Below are 16,524 nucleotides of genomic sequence, written 5' to 3'. Positions count from 1 at the left end.
AGGAGGACCCCCAAACTACGGACCTGTGATTTCAGGGGGAGTGCAACCCCGTCCAGCACAGGCTGCCACCCAATACCCCGATCCGACGAGCGACTGACCAGGAGGGCCTCTGTCTTGTCAGGATTGATCCTCAGCTTGTTCCTCCTCATCCAGTCTGCCACAGCGGCCAGGCACTGGTTCAGCATCCGAGGTTCAGCATTTAAGGCCTTGAGAGGGGTATATATTTTAAACTTGTGTCCTTTGTATGATGTTTTATGGACTTTAATATGTATTTTATAGAAAGGCAATTTTAATGTAGATCTTTTATAGTTAGTTTTATATATATATATATATCTTTGTTGAATTTTGACAATGTTTGTGTTTTTAAAATTGTGTTGTAACCTCCCTCGAATTGCAAGGAGAGGCAAGTAAGAAATAAAATTATTATTATTATCATTATTATTGTTATTGTTATATGTACGCATTGAGTTGCTAGAGGTGTAACTTCAGATTGATTTGTAGTTTTCTTTCTTGCAATAGGACTGAATACTGGCAGGGTTTGGGGCGATTGACTTTGCAATATGGGAGTCGTGGTTCATGCCCATCCAGAGAGCACCAAACCCACCCGACTACAGTTCTCGACCAAACATGGCCCACAAACCCAACATGGCCGACTGAATACTGGCAGGGTTTGGGGTGACTGCCATTTGCATATGGGAGTTGTAGTTCACCCTTAGCCAGAGAGCCTTGAACCCAGTCGACAAATAACCCAGCCAACAAATGCTTTTTTCAACTCACCTGGGCACCACTAGGTTTACACAAATTACAATTTTGGTATTTAAAAACAATATTTTATACAAATAATAATTTTGGTACATTTTTTTTTAAAAAGGACTATTTAACAAATATAAAGGGAACAAGGACACACACCTTGCACAATAAGAACAAAACTAACTGACATCAAATGCTAATTTACAAAACTCACTCACTATATGATTTGTATCTCTATTTACTCTTATTTCCTTTCAATGCGGTTCTATACTTCATCAATGTAGTTAATATGTCCATCTCAACGGATTCATGAATCTTCATCAGTCGTTGTAGTCATTTTTTGTCTTCCATTCTCTGCAGTTGGGGAGGGATACTGTGTGTCCTAATGGACCCTTTGCCAAAGGTGGGGATTGAACAGTCTCATATCCAGAAAGGGTTTCACTCTACACAGGGATAAGTACACACAAAGCAAGGCTGATGGTCTCATGTTCCAGGGCTCTCTCGGTATAAAGTCTGAGGTTTATTAAACAAACACAAGACAAGCCAAGACCATATTATTTTATAGGAAAACTAAAGTCTTCAGTCCAGCTAAAACAGTGGTTCCCAACCTGGGGTCCATGGACCACCAGTGGTCCGCAAGAACTAAAATAGGGTTCACAGCCTCACAGTTACTACAGCATTACAATGAGAGTGACTGGTCTCGCGAAACCCTCTTATAGTCCTGAGGATTATTAAATATGGTTTTCTGTGGGCGAGCAGATGACGACTAACTGGATGGCATATCAGGAATGAGAGCTGACGTGGTCTATCCAATGCAATTTTCTGAATCATCACTCCAAATAACCAAACCAAATCTAAAGTTGACCAAAAACTGATTTATAACCCTTCTGGTACTAATTTTGGAGAGTGGTCCCTTGTCAAATGATCCCTAGTTTAAAAAAAGGTTGGGAGCCACTGAGCTAAAATAATTGGAGCAACACAGTTGAAGGAACAATGAATACAAGTGCAGGTCAAGAGTCCAATTATTGCGGACAAGTTGAGTACTGCAGATACAGGTCAGGAGTGAAAATTAACAAGAACCAAGGTCACAGTCCCAACAGTCACATGCCAGGAGTTCATTCAGCTGAGTTGATAAAACAACAACCAAGAAATCAAGAGTACAAACCGAATTTAGAGTCCCAAAGTCAAGCCAGAAAGTCAGGGATACAAACAAAGTCCAAGTCCATATACGAAACCTAGACGTCAGTCCAGAATTTAGAGTCAATGATTCAGGATACAACAAAGTCCAGAAAAGGGTTAAAAGTACAGGGCTAGCACCCAAAATTTCAACCAAGGGACTCAGGACAGATCACAGTACATACAGTACACATGCATGGGAAACAATTGATGCCATTGAATGCAGAAGAGCCAAGAAATAAGGCAGGAGTATGAAGATATGACGTTATCTGCAACCAAAGAGCTATTCTTTTTCAGAACCCTTTAATCCAGAGATCTCTGCTGCTGCTCATTTCAGCAAACCTTCACACATCATCCTAGAAGCCTGCGATGGGTCTCTTTGCGGAGGAGGTTAGGTGAACCCCTTCCAAGCTTGCTGCCATTCTGAGTGACACCTGCTCCCAGTAGCCGTCAACCAAGGCCACACAAACTCCGATTCATGGTGGAGAGAGAGCAAGGTGCTGGCCTTCCTCTTTCCTTCCAATGTGTTTTTATAGATTCGGAAACTCAAAGGCCCGTCTCCTCTAGAGGTACATGAGTTCTGTGATGTCTACTGTATGCTGAACTTTTTCTAAAGCTCTGTTCCTATTCCGTGCATTAAGGTGACTTCTCCTCTGTGTGGGTCCTTTGATGGGAACATAGACTGCCACTCTGACTGAGGCTTTCTCCACATTCTATGCATTTATATGGCTTCTCCCCTGTGTGGGTCCTTTGATGGGAACGTAGATGTCCACTCTGACTGAAGCTTTCTCCACATTCTATGCATTTATATGGCTTCTCACCTGTGTGGGTCCTTTGATGGGAACGTAGACTGTCACTCCGACTGAAGCTTTCTCCACATTCTATGCATTTATAGGGTTTCTCCCCTGTGTGGGTCCTTTGATGGGAACGTAGCTTGTCACTCTGACTGAAGCTCTTTCCACATTCTATGCATTTATATGGCTTCTCCCCTGTGTGGGTCCTTTGATGGGAACGTAGACTGCCACTTTGACTGAAGCTTTCTCCACATTCTATGCATTTATATGGCTTCTCCCCTGTGTGCTTCCTTTGATGGGAACGTAGACTGTAACTCCGACTGAAGCTTTCTCCACATTCTATGCATTTATAGGGCTTCTCCCCTGTGTGCTTCCTTTGATGGGAACGTAGACTGCCACTGTGACTGAAGTTTTCTCCACATTCCATGCATTTATATGGCTTCTCCCCTGTGTGGGTCCTTTGATGGGAACGTAGACTGTCACTCCGACTGAAGCTTTCTCCACATTCTATGCATTTATAGGGTTTCTCCCCTGTGTGGGTCCTTTGATGGGAACGTAATTTGTCACTCCGACTGAAGCTCTTTCCACATTCCACACATTCATATGGCTTCTCCCCTATGTGAGTCCTTTGATGGGAACGTAGATTGCCACTGTGACTGAAGCTCTTTCCGCATTCTACGCATTTATGTGGCTTCTCCCCTGTGTGGGTCTTTTGATGGGAACGTAGACTGCCACTTTGACTGAAGCTTTCTCCACATTCTATGCATTTATATGGCTTCTCCCCTGTGTGCTTCCTTTGATGGGAACGTAGACTGTCACTCCGACTGAAATTTTCTCCACATTCTATGCATTTATAGGGCTTCTCCCCTGTGTGCTTCCTTTGATGGGAACGTAGACTGCCACTGTGACTGAAGTTTTCTCCACATTCCATGCATTTAGAGGGCTTCTCCCCTGTGTGGGTCCTTTGATGGGAACATAGACTGCCACTGTGACTGAAGTTTTCTCCACATTCCATGCATTTATATGGCTTCTCCCCTGTGTGGGTCCTTTGATGGGAACGTAGACTGTCACTCCGACTGAAGCTTTCTCCACATTCTATGCATTTATAGGGTTTCTCCCCTGTGTGGGTCCTTTGATGGGAACGTAATTTGTCACTCCGACTGAAGCTCTTTCCACATTCCACACATTCATATGGCTTCTCCCCTGTGTGGGTCCGTTCATGTACAGTAAGAGAACTTTTGCAATCAAATTGTTTCCCACATTCCAGACACTGATGTAACTTCTCCCCTGTGTGTGATCTAGGATAGGGAGGTAGAGGACTTGCCATTCTTTTATATTTATAATTCAAATATTATGCCAGGCGTTCACAGATATAACCTCCTGAGCAGCACAGTCTTTGTATTGCTGTAGCCTTCTGCTCGCTTTCCCAAGCCTCTCTTTTTTCAGCACAATCTTATTTCCTCCTCTTAACTGCATAGGTTTGTAGCTTGAAATATATTTTTACTACTTATTTTTTCTTGTTGTCATTGCTGTGTATTTTGAAGTCCCTTTAGACTTAGAGCACTCCTTGGGCAAAGCTCTCACAACGTATTCTTTGCAGAGCTTTTTCAGAAGTTACCTGCAGACAAATGAGGGGAAAATCTCTTCAGGAGTTGAACAGAGAAAGATCTCATGGAACATGAAAAACAAGTCTCGTGCTGTAACAAACCCAGGGGAAGAGGGTGAGCCCATTGCCTGGTGAGAAATGCTTTAACACTTGCCTAACAACAAACTATCCCTCCTCAGGTCCAAAGGGGACAGTGCGCAAAGATACTCTGCACAAAATAAAATCCAACCCTACCGATTAAAATCCAACAATGCAGCAAAGCTGAAGGCATAACAGGCTGTGAACTGTGAACATTTATTTTTGGCATCTTTCGCTGAATTAAATTATTCTCAATGTCTTGTAGAGATATGTGGTCAGCCTTATATAAATTAATGTAATAATGTTTTAAAGCCTGTTGAATATTGATATCATCTATTAATATTTTATCCTCATGTTGTATCTTAACAGTAAGTCCCCTTCAGGGTAGAGAAAGGCGGGGTAGAAATGTCATAAATAAATAAATACATAAATAAAGAATTGACAATTACATTTTTGGGCTTTCTTTCCTCAACGTATATGCTAACTATTTCCTTGGTTTGTTAGCTGATTCAAAATATTTTTTTTTGCATTCTTTATTTTAGTTTCCAATTCATTAACTAGTAACACAATAATTGCTTTTGTAGGAGTTTTATCTGAGTTAGAATGTTTGAATTCAAAGGATTTTTCTTTAACTCCTCTTCTTTTTTTAATATCATCTGAAATTATCTGAAAATATTTCTGTCTATTCTTTCTCATTTCAGTGTTGCATTTTATAAAGTATCCTCTAATATAAGCTGTACTGGCATCCCATACTGTTTGAATATCTGTAACTTGATTTAAATTAAATTCCAAATATTCTTTCAGTTTTTCTTTCAAATTCTCAATTACGTCCTCCTTTTGCAGTAGTGATTCATTCAGCTGCCATCTAAGTGTTTTTAATAATAATAATAATAATAACTTTATTTTTATACCCGCCCCATCTCCCCGAAGGAACTCGGGGCGGCTTACATGGGGCCTTGCCCGATAAAACAATCAAATATCAAAACACAGCAATAAAACAGTTATCCAATAAAAACATCAATTACAGTAAAAACAATAGTTAAATCAACATAAAACATACAATATTAACACTGGAGTCTAATTCATAGAACCCAGGCAAAGCGCAACATGTGCCGAAATGGGCCGAAATGGGGAAGGGCCATTTTTTACTTTCTTTTTAATTACTAGAGTCACTGGATTATGATCTGAGATAGTTTTGGGTAGGAGTTCTGTCTTTTGAACAGGTTTTGAGTTTGGCAGATATCCATATCTTTTCCATTCTAGAGAAAGTATTTTGTCTTTCTGAAAATTGTGTACTGTATATACTCGAGTAAAAGCCGAGGCACCTAATTTAACACAAAAAACTGGGAAAAACTATTGACTCAAGTATAAGACGGGGTGGGAAATGCAGCAGGTACTGGTACATTTCAAAATAAAAATAGATAGCAATAAAATTAGATTAATGGAGGCATCAGAAGGTTAAATGTTTTTGAATATTTACATACAACTGCAATTTAAGACTTTCCAACTGTGATTAAATTATTATTCTAAGCTTCTTCAATGTAAATGTGCTTATATATTCTTCCAATAATCACCATAGTTTATTTTAACTATACATTTTGGGGGAAATGCAGTGTGTATACGAATAAAGAAAAGTGGGAAAGACGAGTGCCGAGGAGAGGAAGGCGTGCGCTGCACGGGAAAGGAGGAGAGGCTTATACTTGCGTATATACAGTATATTCTTTGCATCCCCCTCCCCGAGAGTTTGTCTTTCTTTGGTGAAATCACTCCATTCCAATCTCCCAAAAGGCACCCGTTTTCATAATGGAGGTCTGTTGGAAACTAGGCACGTGGGGTTTATATATCTGTGTAATGACAAGGGTGGGAGAAAGAACTCTTGTCTGCCTGAGGCAAGTATGAATGTTGCAGCTGGCCACCTTGATTGACACTGAATTTCATTTTCAAAGCCTGCCTGCTTTCTGCCTGGGGGAATCCTTTGTTGGGAGGTGTTAGCTGACCCATTGTTTCATGCCTGCAATTCTCATTTTTTGAGTGTTGATTTTTATTTACTGATTTTAGAGTCTTTTTTCATACTGGTAGCCAGATTGTGTTCAATTTCATGGTTTTCTCCTTTCTGTTGAAATTGTCCACATGCTTGTGGATTTCAATGGCTTTTCTGTGTAGTCTGACATGGTAGTTGTCAGAGTAATCCAACATTTCTGTGTTCTCAAATAATATACTATGTTGGTTCATCAAGTGTTCGGCTTCCCCTTGGCAACATCTTTGTAGATGGCTGATTCTCCCACACCAGAAGAGACTCGGGCTCTCATCTGGCTCGTCATACCTCATAGAGCTTGTTGAGTTTAGGATCGCAGTGCTCGAACCGGTTTGTAAACGGAGATGCAGACTATTTGCAGAATCGCGTCCCTGTTTACAAACCGGCTCGAGCACTGCGATCTGCGGAGGAGGCCCTGCTCTCAGTCCCACCCCCGTCTCAAGCACGGCTGGTGGGAACGAGAAAGGGGGCCTTCTCCGTGCTCCTCCCCTCCTCTGGAAATCCCTCCCAAAAGAACGAAAAACTGCCCCCTCCCTCCTTGCCTTCAAACTAAAAACACATCTATGCACTCTGGCCTACTGAGAGGAGGAAGACTAATACGACTCGATATGTATCATTGTCTAGATATATTAAATCCTGTCTAGATACTGGAATTGATCTCAATTGGACACCATCTGACCACTTAATAAGGTCTGAGCTGTTTGAAGTGTTTATTCTGTGTACATTTACACTATGTGACTATATTTGCTAGGCTTGTCAAGTTTTATTTTTGAGGAGAGTCCTCCAAGTTCTGTCAGTCATCCAGATTTGACTGCAGGCATGTTTCAAAATCCAAAAAGATGTCCCATTGGTGAGGAAGAGGAGGGGGAAAGGCTTCCTTTCTGTTGCTCTGGAGACTAAGGGACAACGGAGCCAGGAGGTCAAACGGCAAGAAAAGGGATTCCTCCCAAACACGAGGAAGGACTTCCTGAGGGCAAGAAGAAGAGCTGTTCAGCAGGGGAACTCTCTGCCTCAGAGTCTGGTGGGAGCTCCTTCTTTGGAGGATTTAGTCAGAGGCTGGATGGAGATCTGTCGGGAGGATTTGGATTGTGTTTCCCTGCCTGGCAGAAGGTGGTGGGGCTGGGTGGCCCTTGGGGTCTCTCCCAACCCTCTGGCTTCGGGGATTCCTCGTGTCTCAGTCCTAGGCCAAGGCTGCCGCCTCCCCCTCCCCCGCCTCCTCCTCAAGGACTTGGGAGATATTTGTCTTGGGATACAACTCCCAGGTTCCTCCAACCCTCATGCCAGGAGGGTTTCTGGGCGTTGTAGTCCAAGAGAGCCATTCCCTTTGGGGAGAGAGGGAGGGTTAGAAATAAAGTTATTACTATTACTATTATTATCATTATTCCCTCCACTCTCTTGAGCAGGGATTCCCAAACTCTATTCCTCTGGGATTTCTTGGACTTTAGCACCCAGAAGCCTCAGCTGCCTTGGCCCAAGATCAGGGATTCTGGGACATGGAGTCCCCGGAAGTGGAAGGCCAGGGCTTGGGAAGGGAGGCTCCTGAGAAGGGACCAGGCTTCCATGGCTGAACTGCTCTTGCCATCCAGAAATGCTTCCCAATGTTTAGTTGGAAGCTTCTTTCCCACAATGTGAATCAACTGCTTTCCATTTTAGTCTCCAGAGTAGCAGGAAAAACTTGCCCTTTTCTCCTCAGTGGGACATCCTTCCCCATATTGGCTCTCCTGTCCCCTCGGCCTTTCTTTCCCTCTCAGCTAAAGATACCCATGCCACTCCCACGTCCGCCTCACCTTTTGGCACCTGCTGGTCCTTCTCCACTTCGGCCTGGAGCTTCTTCTGCACGGCCTCCGCCAATCCCTCCCTGCAGACGCCCTTCTTTCCGCAGGACGGCCCTCTCTGCCGAGGGAGGTGTCCGGGTTATGCGTCTGTTGCCATTTCCAAAAAAGGACAAAGCCGTCAAAAAGGGAAAAGCAGCAACAACAGCAGTTCAGCAGATCAGGAGCTCCATAATAATAATAATAATAATAATAATAATAAACAGATGAAACAATAGATCACACCCTCAGCTGCTGCAGAAAGATTGCACAGACAGACTACAAGCAGAGGCAGAACACCGTTGCTCAGATGATTAATTGGAACTTGTGCCACAAATACCATCTGCCTGCAACAAAGAACTGGTGGAATCACAAGCCCGAAAACGTTACAGAGAATGAACATGTCAAGCTACTCTGGGACTTCCGAATTCAGACAGACAGGGTTTTGGAGCACAAGACCCCTGACCTCACGATCGTGTTAAAAAAAAGTATGGACTGTCAATATTGTCATCCCAGGTGACAGCAGGATTGAGGAGAAACAACTAGAAAAGCTGACGTGATATGAGGATTTAAAGATCGAATTACAAGGACTCTGGCACAAGCCAGTCAAGGTGGTCCCAGTGGGTGCAGTGGCTAAAAACCTTGGCCTGCACTTAAACACAATCGGCGCTGACAAAATTACCCTCTGCCAGCTGCAGAAGGCCACCTTATTGGGAGAGGCACGCATTACTCGCCGATACATCACACAGTCCTAGACATTGGGGAAGTGTCCGACGTGTGATCCAAGACAGCCAGCAGAGTGTCTGCTGTGGACTCATCTTGTTATGTTTCAAATAATAATAATAACAACAACTTTATTTTTGTATCCCGCGCCATCTCTGCGAGGGGACTTGGGGTGGTTTCTATGGGGACCAATCCCAACAATATACAATCAAATGCATTCCAATCCCAAGGAATTAATACATCAGTGCCTCTAAAACACAACATCCCAAAAGCGTAGCCCATGAGATGGGATCAGCCAAACAGTCTGGACCTGAACCATCCAGGGCTTGAAAGGCCATCACCAGCCTTGTGCCCAGTGACAGGCTGTCAGTCAGTGGAGGGGGGGGGGGGGGTGTCAGCAACCTGGCTGCCCTGTTTTGGAAGGCGCATGCGCAGAGGGCCTGGAGGGCCGAGCAGGCCGCAGCCTCCCCGGGACAGACAGACAGGCCAAGGCCGGACGGGGAAGGGAGGCCCGTCAGCAGGGACCCCGAACCCTCACCCAGCTGCCCCTGACCTCCTCCTCTCTCTCTCTCTCTCTCTCCCGAAAGGCCTCCTCCTCCTCCTCCTCCTCCTCCTCCTCCTCCTCCTCCTCCTCCTCCTCCTCCTCCCTCTTCCTCGAAGGGCGCTCACAGGAAAGGGTGGAAGGCGGGGCTTCGCCTGAGGGAACTAGGCGCTTCTCCCCCCCCCCCGCCTTCCCCCCTTCGCTTCACGGTCCGCCAATGGGAACCCGCCTTCCTCTCGCGCGTCATCGGTCTCCGGGCAGGAACGCCCCCTCCCCTCCCCTCGCCCTTGGGCCGTGAAGGGTCCTTCCATAAATGGGCCAATGGGGATCGGCCTGGTCTCTCCGCGTCACCAGTCTCCGGGCAGCCTCGCCCTGGCCTTCCCGCCCGCGGGTCATGTGACGGGCTGAGTGACCGTTGGGAAGGCCGAGGCCTGAGCCGGGAGCGAGGGGGGAGGGGCGGGGAGGGGCGGGGCCTGCCTCCTTCCTTCCTTCCTTCCTTCCTTCCTTCCTTCCTTCCTTCCTTCCTTCCTTCCTTCCTTCCCTCCGAGCCCGAGCCTGCGGCCTCGTCCTCCGCCTCGTCAGTCCTGGTGAGTCTCGTTGCCAGGCCTCCTCCCGAGGGCCCAAGAGGAGCCAAGGCCCAAGGGAGGGAGGGAGGGAGGGAGGGGAGGCCGAGGAGGGCCCGGGCCTGGCCCACTCCCAGGCGGGCCTTCCTCTCTCGTTCTCTCCCTGGGAACACAGGCCACCACCGCTCTCTCTCTCTCTCTCTCTCTCTCTCTCTCTCTCTCTCAGCCAGGCCTGGGCAAGCTCCGGGCCTCCCTCCGGGGCGGGGTTTTGGACTCCAACTCCCAGAAGGCCTCCCCTCAGGCCCCGCAGGCCTCACCTTCACCTCCACCTCAAGACTGCGGGGAGAGAGAGAGAGAGAGAGAGAGAGAGAGAGAGAGAGAGAGCAAGGGACTGGGGAAGGGAGGTCAACAGACCAAGAGAAGGAAGGAAGGAAGGAAGGAAGGGCGCTCGGAAAGGGAGGGGCCCCCAGGGATCAGCTGGCATGGACATTCACAACAGAGGGACATGCAGACAAAGGGAGAACAACAACAACAACAACAACAACAATATTTGTATCCTGCCACCATCTCCCCCAGAGGGGACTCGGCGTGGCTCACAGAAAGATCCCATACAAAACAGGAACAATATACAAGACAGCAATCAACAAGAAGCCCTGCTTGACTCTCAAGCCAAAAGTGGGTGGTAGAAATCACATGGTACAAAAGCTGACTGGCACAACCTGGGGATCCCAACCAGGCCCTGGAAAGACAGGCGCTTGGCTCCTCTGCTGCTGAATTCACAGGCCCAGTGGGGAAGACATCTCACCACGTTCAAACAGTGGACGTGGCTCTTCATGAGACATGCCGCACCCTCACAGGATGTCTGCGCCCCACACCACTGGAGAAATGATACTGTTGAGTCCCTCTGGGGAGAGAGGGCAGTCTAGAAATGAAATGGTATTTAGTATTATTATTATTATTATGATTATGGCACCATCTGACATCTGTGGGGAAGTAGCAGCCTGTAATGAAAGGACCAAGGCAGTGACATCTCTGGCCCATCCCCTGTTTGGATATCAGCCAGCATGTCAATGCCTTAAATCAAGAAATAGTTTCCTAAGATCTACAAAGATACTCGCAGGAACACCTCAGCAACAACTTTATTTGTGTGTCCATCTCTCACTCCTTCCTTCCAGGCCTGAGATGGAGGGATGGAGAATGACCTCCCTTGTTTTGAATATTGAATATTATGCATCTGCTGTATAACAAGGGGTGTCTATATTTTTTAAAAGAACTATATCAATGTCTTCTGTATCATGAGGAAAAGGAAGGGGGTGGAGGGGGGAAGAGAAGCCTTGTCTTTGTTATAGCTTTCACATCGATCTCTTTAACCCAAGCCCTAGTATTATAGACAGTGTCTAAAGTTTTGGAAGATCCAAATGTCCTCTGTGACAGAAACGAATGCACTCTTGTCCTCAGGACTTTGCCTTCCCACGCTATCCACTCTCCTTCCCGCCTTCTTTTCCAGTTCTTTGTATGTATTTCATATCATAACGACTGCCATATAGATCTAAACTATCAATTCCATTAGTTAGTAAATTAGGATTGTGTGGGTAAGAATTCACTATGTTACATTGTTATCTTCTTTTATTTAAACACTACACAAATATGTATTAATATATATGTTGTCGCTCTAAAATACCTAATTAACAAGGCTCGCAACCTTTTGTGTTCTAATCAAAGAGTGCTGATAGGTCAATTATTCAAAGTCTCTTGAATAAAGAGTTCAGAAATAGTACAAAATGTAACTGTATACTATTAATAATATTTTAGTCAACAGATCCTGTTGTGGCCATCTTCCTTTGCTTTGTGAATTCAACGAATGGCTTCCATTCTTCTTGGAAGTTTCTGTGTATTTGTTTGTTGTACAGCTAAAGTTAGTTTGTCCTATTTGGCCATTTCAAAACCTTTTGTCATCCAGTTTTCTGGTGTTGGCATGTCTTGTTGTTTCCATAGTTTTGCGTATTCAGTTCTTGCTTCTGTTGTCATATAAAGAAAGAGTCTTTCTTGATGTTTCCCAGTAGAAAAAGTTCTGGTTTTAATGGGATTTTGTACTCTAGAATAGTTTCCATGTCTGTGTGGATTTTTATTCAGAATTCGTTAGTCCCAACATATCATATGTGTGTGTGTGTGTATTTGAGAGTTTTTCTGGAGTTATGTACCATCTATGTATCACTTTGTTGAAATTTTATTTAATTGTGTGACTCCTTGTAAATTTTAGTCATTTTTACCAGAGCTCTTCCCATTCTCGTGGACTTATTGCTCAGCCTAGACTGTTCACCCACTGAATCATAGGTTTTTTAATTTCTTCATCAATTGTAAAATCTTTCAGAAGAAATTGATGCAGCTTCCCAGTTGGCTTGTTTTTTGTCTGTAGCAATTGGTTCTGCTTACAATATGAAACACATATATCAAACAACTACAATCACATTTCAAAATTCCATTTAAATTAAATTACATTCAAACCTTTATAAATATACATTTCAAGTCCAAACGCGGTCTGTCATTATACCTTGGATCATATAGTTGTCATTTCTGCTGCTACTATTGCTCAAAAGCCTGGTCCCACAACCTTTCTGCCTTTCTTTCACAGAGGAAATGTGATTTTGGGCTGAGAATTTCGGAGTAGAGCCTGTGGAGGGATTTCCTTCCCTTGAAAGAAAGAAGAGGAGGAAAAACATCTTGGATACGGTTGGGTTCTTCATCAGAGTGGTTCCAACATGGAGAGACCCAACTCACGTGGGCCTGAAGCAGGACCTGGGGGCAGTGGGGAATCCTGGGAAAGAACCAGACATGAGTCCCTGAGTGTGGACCTTGACAGCTCGGACACACAGCGCCAGCGCTTCAGGCAATCCTCCTACCAAGAGGGTGAAGGACCCAGAGGGGTTTGCAGTCGTCTCCACGATCTGTGCCGCCAGTGGCTGAAGCCAGAGCAGCACACCAAGGCCGAGGTGCTGGACCTGGTGACCCTGGAGCAGTTCCTGAGCATCCTGCCCCCAGAGATGGGGAGCTGGGTCCGAGAGTGTGGGGCAGAGACCTGTTCCCAGGCGGTGGCCCTGGCGGAAGGCTTCCTCCTGAGTCGGGCCGAGGACAAGGAGCAGGAAGGACAGGTGAGAGCATTCCCTCTGGGTTTCACTAACCTTGGGGCTGATGGACAGGTTGAACGTACATCCTGCCTTTCTTCCAAGATGGGACCGATGTGGGGGATAAGCAAGGCCCTGCTCCCTCGGCCTCTTTCCCCACCTGCTCTGCCCCTCCATCTCTACCGTCAGCTTGGTTGATGCTCTGCTCAAGATAGAACATAGACAATGATGGGAGGGGGGGGGGGCATTGGTTCCAAACTAGGTTGCCATCTCAGAGTTATTCTTTCAAGAAAGGTCTATGGATCTGTGATATTTCTGAACTTTTCCCAAACTCCTTCTGGAATGCTCTGTGCTCTTCCAGGCCCATAATAATAACTCCATGGAAGTCCCTGCACCAGAGGAATCTCCACCAGACACCACCCAGAGTCTCAGGCAGAAGGAGCTGAAGCGGGAAGGAGACGTGGCTGCCGCCTTGCAGGGTGAGAAGGAACTCTTCTGGGAGTTTTGGGGGTTTGTGCCAGTGGAAATCCTGCTTTGGATTGCATACCCATAGTTTGAGCTTCAGAAGGTGAACATGCAGGATCATTTGGCCTTGAGATGGGTATATATCTTAAACTCATGTCCTTTGTGTGATGTTTTATGGACTTAATATGTATTTTATAGAAAGGCAGTTTTAATGTAGATAAAGGCAAAAGTTTGCTTTTGCACAGGAGACAATGTTGTGGCTCGAACTAAAATTATGTGCTAAAGATGATGCTTCTGACTGTCATCTGGGTAGTACCAGGTATAGCTTGTGCCACCAGATGACTGCAACTAGGCCGACCACCTGCTCCCTCGATCCGTGTCCCTCCTGGCTAGAAAAATCTTGCCTGGAGGGATTACGTGAACCTCTGTTGAATATAATAAATAGCTCACTTGACCAAGGAGTTTTTCCAGAGGGTTTAAAAGAGGCGATGGTATTTCCGCTGCTGAAGAGCCCAGACTTGGATCGTTCGGTTCCCCCTAGCTACCGCCCAGTCTCGAATCTTCCGTTTCTGGGCAAGGTGGTTGAGAGGGCAGCAGCGGAACAGTTGCAGCAGTTCCTCAATCGCACAGCCGGACTTGATCCCTTCCAGTCCGGCTTCCGTAGGGGGCACGGGACGGAGACTGTGCTAGTTGCCATCACAGATCAGCTTCGCTGCCAAAGGGATCAAGGCGGATCAGCGCTGCTTGTGTTATTGGATCTCACAGCAGCATTTGATACGGTCGATCACAATCTATTGACCCACCGCCTAGCCATGACGGGGGTTAGGGGGATACCCCTTAAATGGGTGTCCTCCTTCCTCCAGAATCAGGGACAGCGGGTGGTGAGGGGAGGGATGGTTTCCGAGAGGTCTCCGCTAACTTGTGGGGTCCACAGGAAGCTATTCTCTCTCCTCTATTATTTAACATCTATATGCGACCGCTTGCCCGACTGGTGCGGAGCTTTGGGCTGGAGTGCCACCAGTACGCTGATGACACTCAGCTCATTCTGAGGATGGAGGGCCGGTCGGACTCCATACCCGATAGTTTCCATCAGTGCCTTGAGGCCGTTACTGGATGGTTGCGTGCCAGCAGGTTGAGGGTGAATCCAGCGAAGACGGAGATCCTTTGGCTGGGCCGTCCGGGTGGGGGGGGGGGAGATGCAGCTGCCTACCCTGGATGGCGAGACACTGCGTCCGTCATCTTCTGTAAAAAGTCTTGGGGTTTTATTGGACCCTCTGCTCACAATGGAGGCCCAGGTCTCTGCTGTGAGCAGATCTGCGTTTTTCCATCTACGTCAGGCTAGGCGACTGGCTCCCTACCTTTCTAGGAACGACCTGGCTACGGTGATCCAGGCGACGGTCATCTTGAGGCTCGGCTACTGTAACACCCTCTACATTGGCCTTCCTCTGTCAGTGATCCGGAAACTGAAGCTGGTGCAAAATGCGGCAGCTCGTCTTCTCACCGGGGTGCCGGCGAGGTGGCGTATCACCCCAATTCTACAACAGCTGCACTGGCTACCGATTGAGTACCGGACTACTTTCAAGATACTGGTACTAACCTTTAAGGCCTTACATGGTTTGGGGCCGGCGTACCTGAGGGCCCGCTTATCCCCCTACCAACCCCAGATATTACTTCGGTCCAAAGACCAAAATTTGCTTGAAGTCCCTAACATACGGACTTATCATTTGTCTTCTACTAGGCAGAGAGCCTTCTCGATTGTAGCCTTGCTCTTCCGACAAGCATTCAATGGGTGAAAAACTCGGGGCTATGTCTGTTTTTATTGTTGTTTTTATTGTTGTTATTGTTAATTTAAAGCTAAGTGTATTGTTTTAATCTATTTCTGTAAACCGCTCCGAGCCAAACTGGGAGTAGCGGTATACAAGTCTAATAAAATAAATAAATAAATAAATAAAATGGTCCCCAATTAACCAGAGAATTTGTTGATCACATTCACAAGGACTGCCAAAGGGGTTCCTAAGACCATCAGAAATATGTGTTTCTGATGGTCTTTGACAACACCTCTGACATCCCCCACGTGACCTACCCAGGAGTCCCGACCCCCTGGTTGAGAAACATTGATTTACACTGTTACCCTATTGCATATGAAATCTGTTATAATATAAATAATAATAATAAACTTTATTTTTATATCCCGCCCCATCTCCCCAAAGGGACCCGGGGTGGCTTACAACAGGGACAAGCCCGAAAACAACAACACAAGACATTTGACCAAAAACATTCCAACGATTCACAAAATAAATAATAAATACATTAAAATCCAAGCAATAAAATCATAGAATTAAAAACAAACCAGCGGGGACAGGTTTCATAAAGTGCTGTGTCATGGAAATGAGTGATAAAGTGCCGTATGCCCTTAAAACAGAGAGAAGCATTCTAATGCCAGCTGTATTGGGCCTGTTCATTCAAACGCGCTCTGGAACATCCATGTTTTTAATTCCCGGCGGAAAATGGGCAGGGAAGGAGCTAACCTGATCTCCTTAGGGAGAGAGTTCCAGAGCCGGGGGGCCACTGCCGAGAAGGCCCTCTCCCTCCCTCGTCCCCACCAGCCGCATTTGAGACAGGCGGGAGCGAGAGGAGTCTTTGTCTCAAATGTGGCTGGTGGGGACGAGGGAGGGAGAGGGCCTTCTCGGCAGTGGCCCCCATCCCGGCTCTGGAACTCTCTCCCTAAGGAGATCAGGTTAGCTCCTTCCCTGCCCATTTTCCGCCGGGAATTGAAAACATGGTTGTTCCAGAGCGCATTTGAATGAATAGGCCCAATAGAGCTGTCATCAGAATACTACTTTATGTTTTAAAAGCATAT

General features: G+C 46.1%; 3 protein-coding genes across 2 annotated transcripts in view; 2 read left to right on the top strand and 1 right to left on the bottom strand.

Moving 5' to 3' along the window:
• Positions 1-16,524, top strand: part of LOC103282416 (zinc finger and SCAN domain-containing protein 2) — a 136,603-nt gene that overhangs the window by 56,788 nt on the left and 63,291 nt on the right.
• The window catches only part of LOC107983763 (zinc finger protein 239-like), a 284,070-nt gene continuing 268,354 nt past the window's right edge, over positions 809-16,524 (bottom strand). The window contains exons 2-3 of the mRNA XM_062973091.1: positions 8,227-8,361; positions 809-4,338 (exon numbers count right to left, since the gene is read on the bottom strand). Of these exons, the coding sequence (XP_062829161.1) occupies positions 2,563-4,047 (1,485 nt within the window). The 5' untranslated portion in view covers positions 4,048-4,338; positions 8,227-8,361 and the 3' untranslated portion in view covers positions 809-2,562. The remainder of the gene's footprint in view (positions 4,339-8,226; positions 8,362-16,524) is intronic.
• Positions 9,833-15,631, top strand: LOC134296966 (zinc finger protein 24-like). The gene is made up of 2 exons (XM_062973181.1): positions 9,833-11,013; positions 12,710-15,631. The coding sequence occupies exon 2, from the start codon at positions 12,837-12,839 to the stop codon at positions 13,395-13,397; it is 561 nt and encodes a 186-aa protein (XP_062829251.1). The 5' UTR covers positions 9,833-11,013; positions 12,710-12,836; the 3' UTR covers positions 13,398-15,631.

The sequence above is a fragment of the Anolis carolinensis genome, chromosome 2 (assembly GCF_035594765.1).
Source record: "Anolis carolinensis isolate JA03-04 chromosome 2, rAnoCar3.1.pri, whole genome shotgun sequence".
NCBI lineage: Eukaryota > Metazoa > Chordata > Lepidosauria > Squamata > Dactyloidae > Anolis > Anolis carolinensis.
Note: the sequence above shows the minus strand (reverse complement) of the source record. Positions and strands in the feature narration are given on the sequence as shown.

Bases quoted from the DNA above. Each gene is read 5' to 3' on its own strand.
- LOC134296966 (XM_062973181.1), top strand. From the start codon at position 12,837: ATGGAGAGACCCAACTCACGTGGGCCTGAAGCAGGACCTGGGGGCAGT.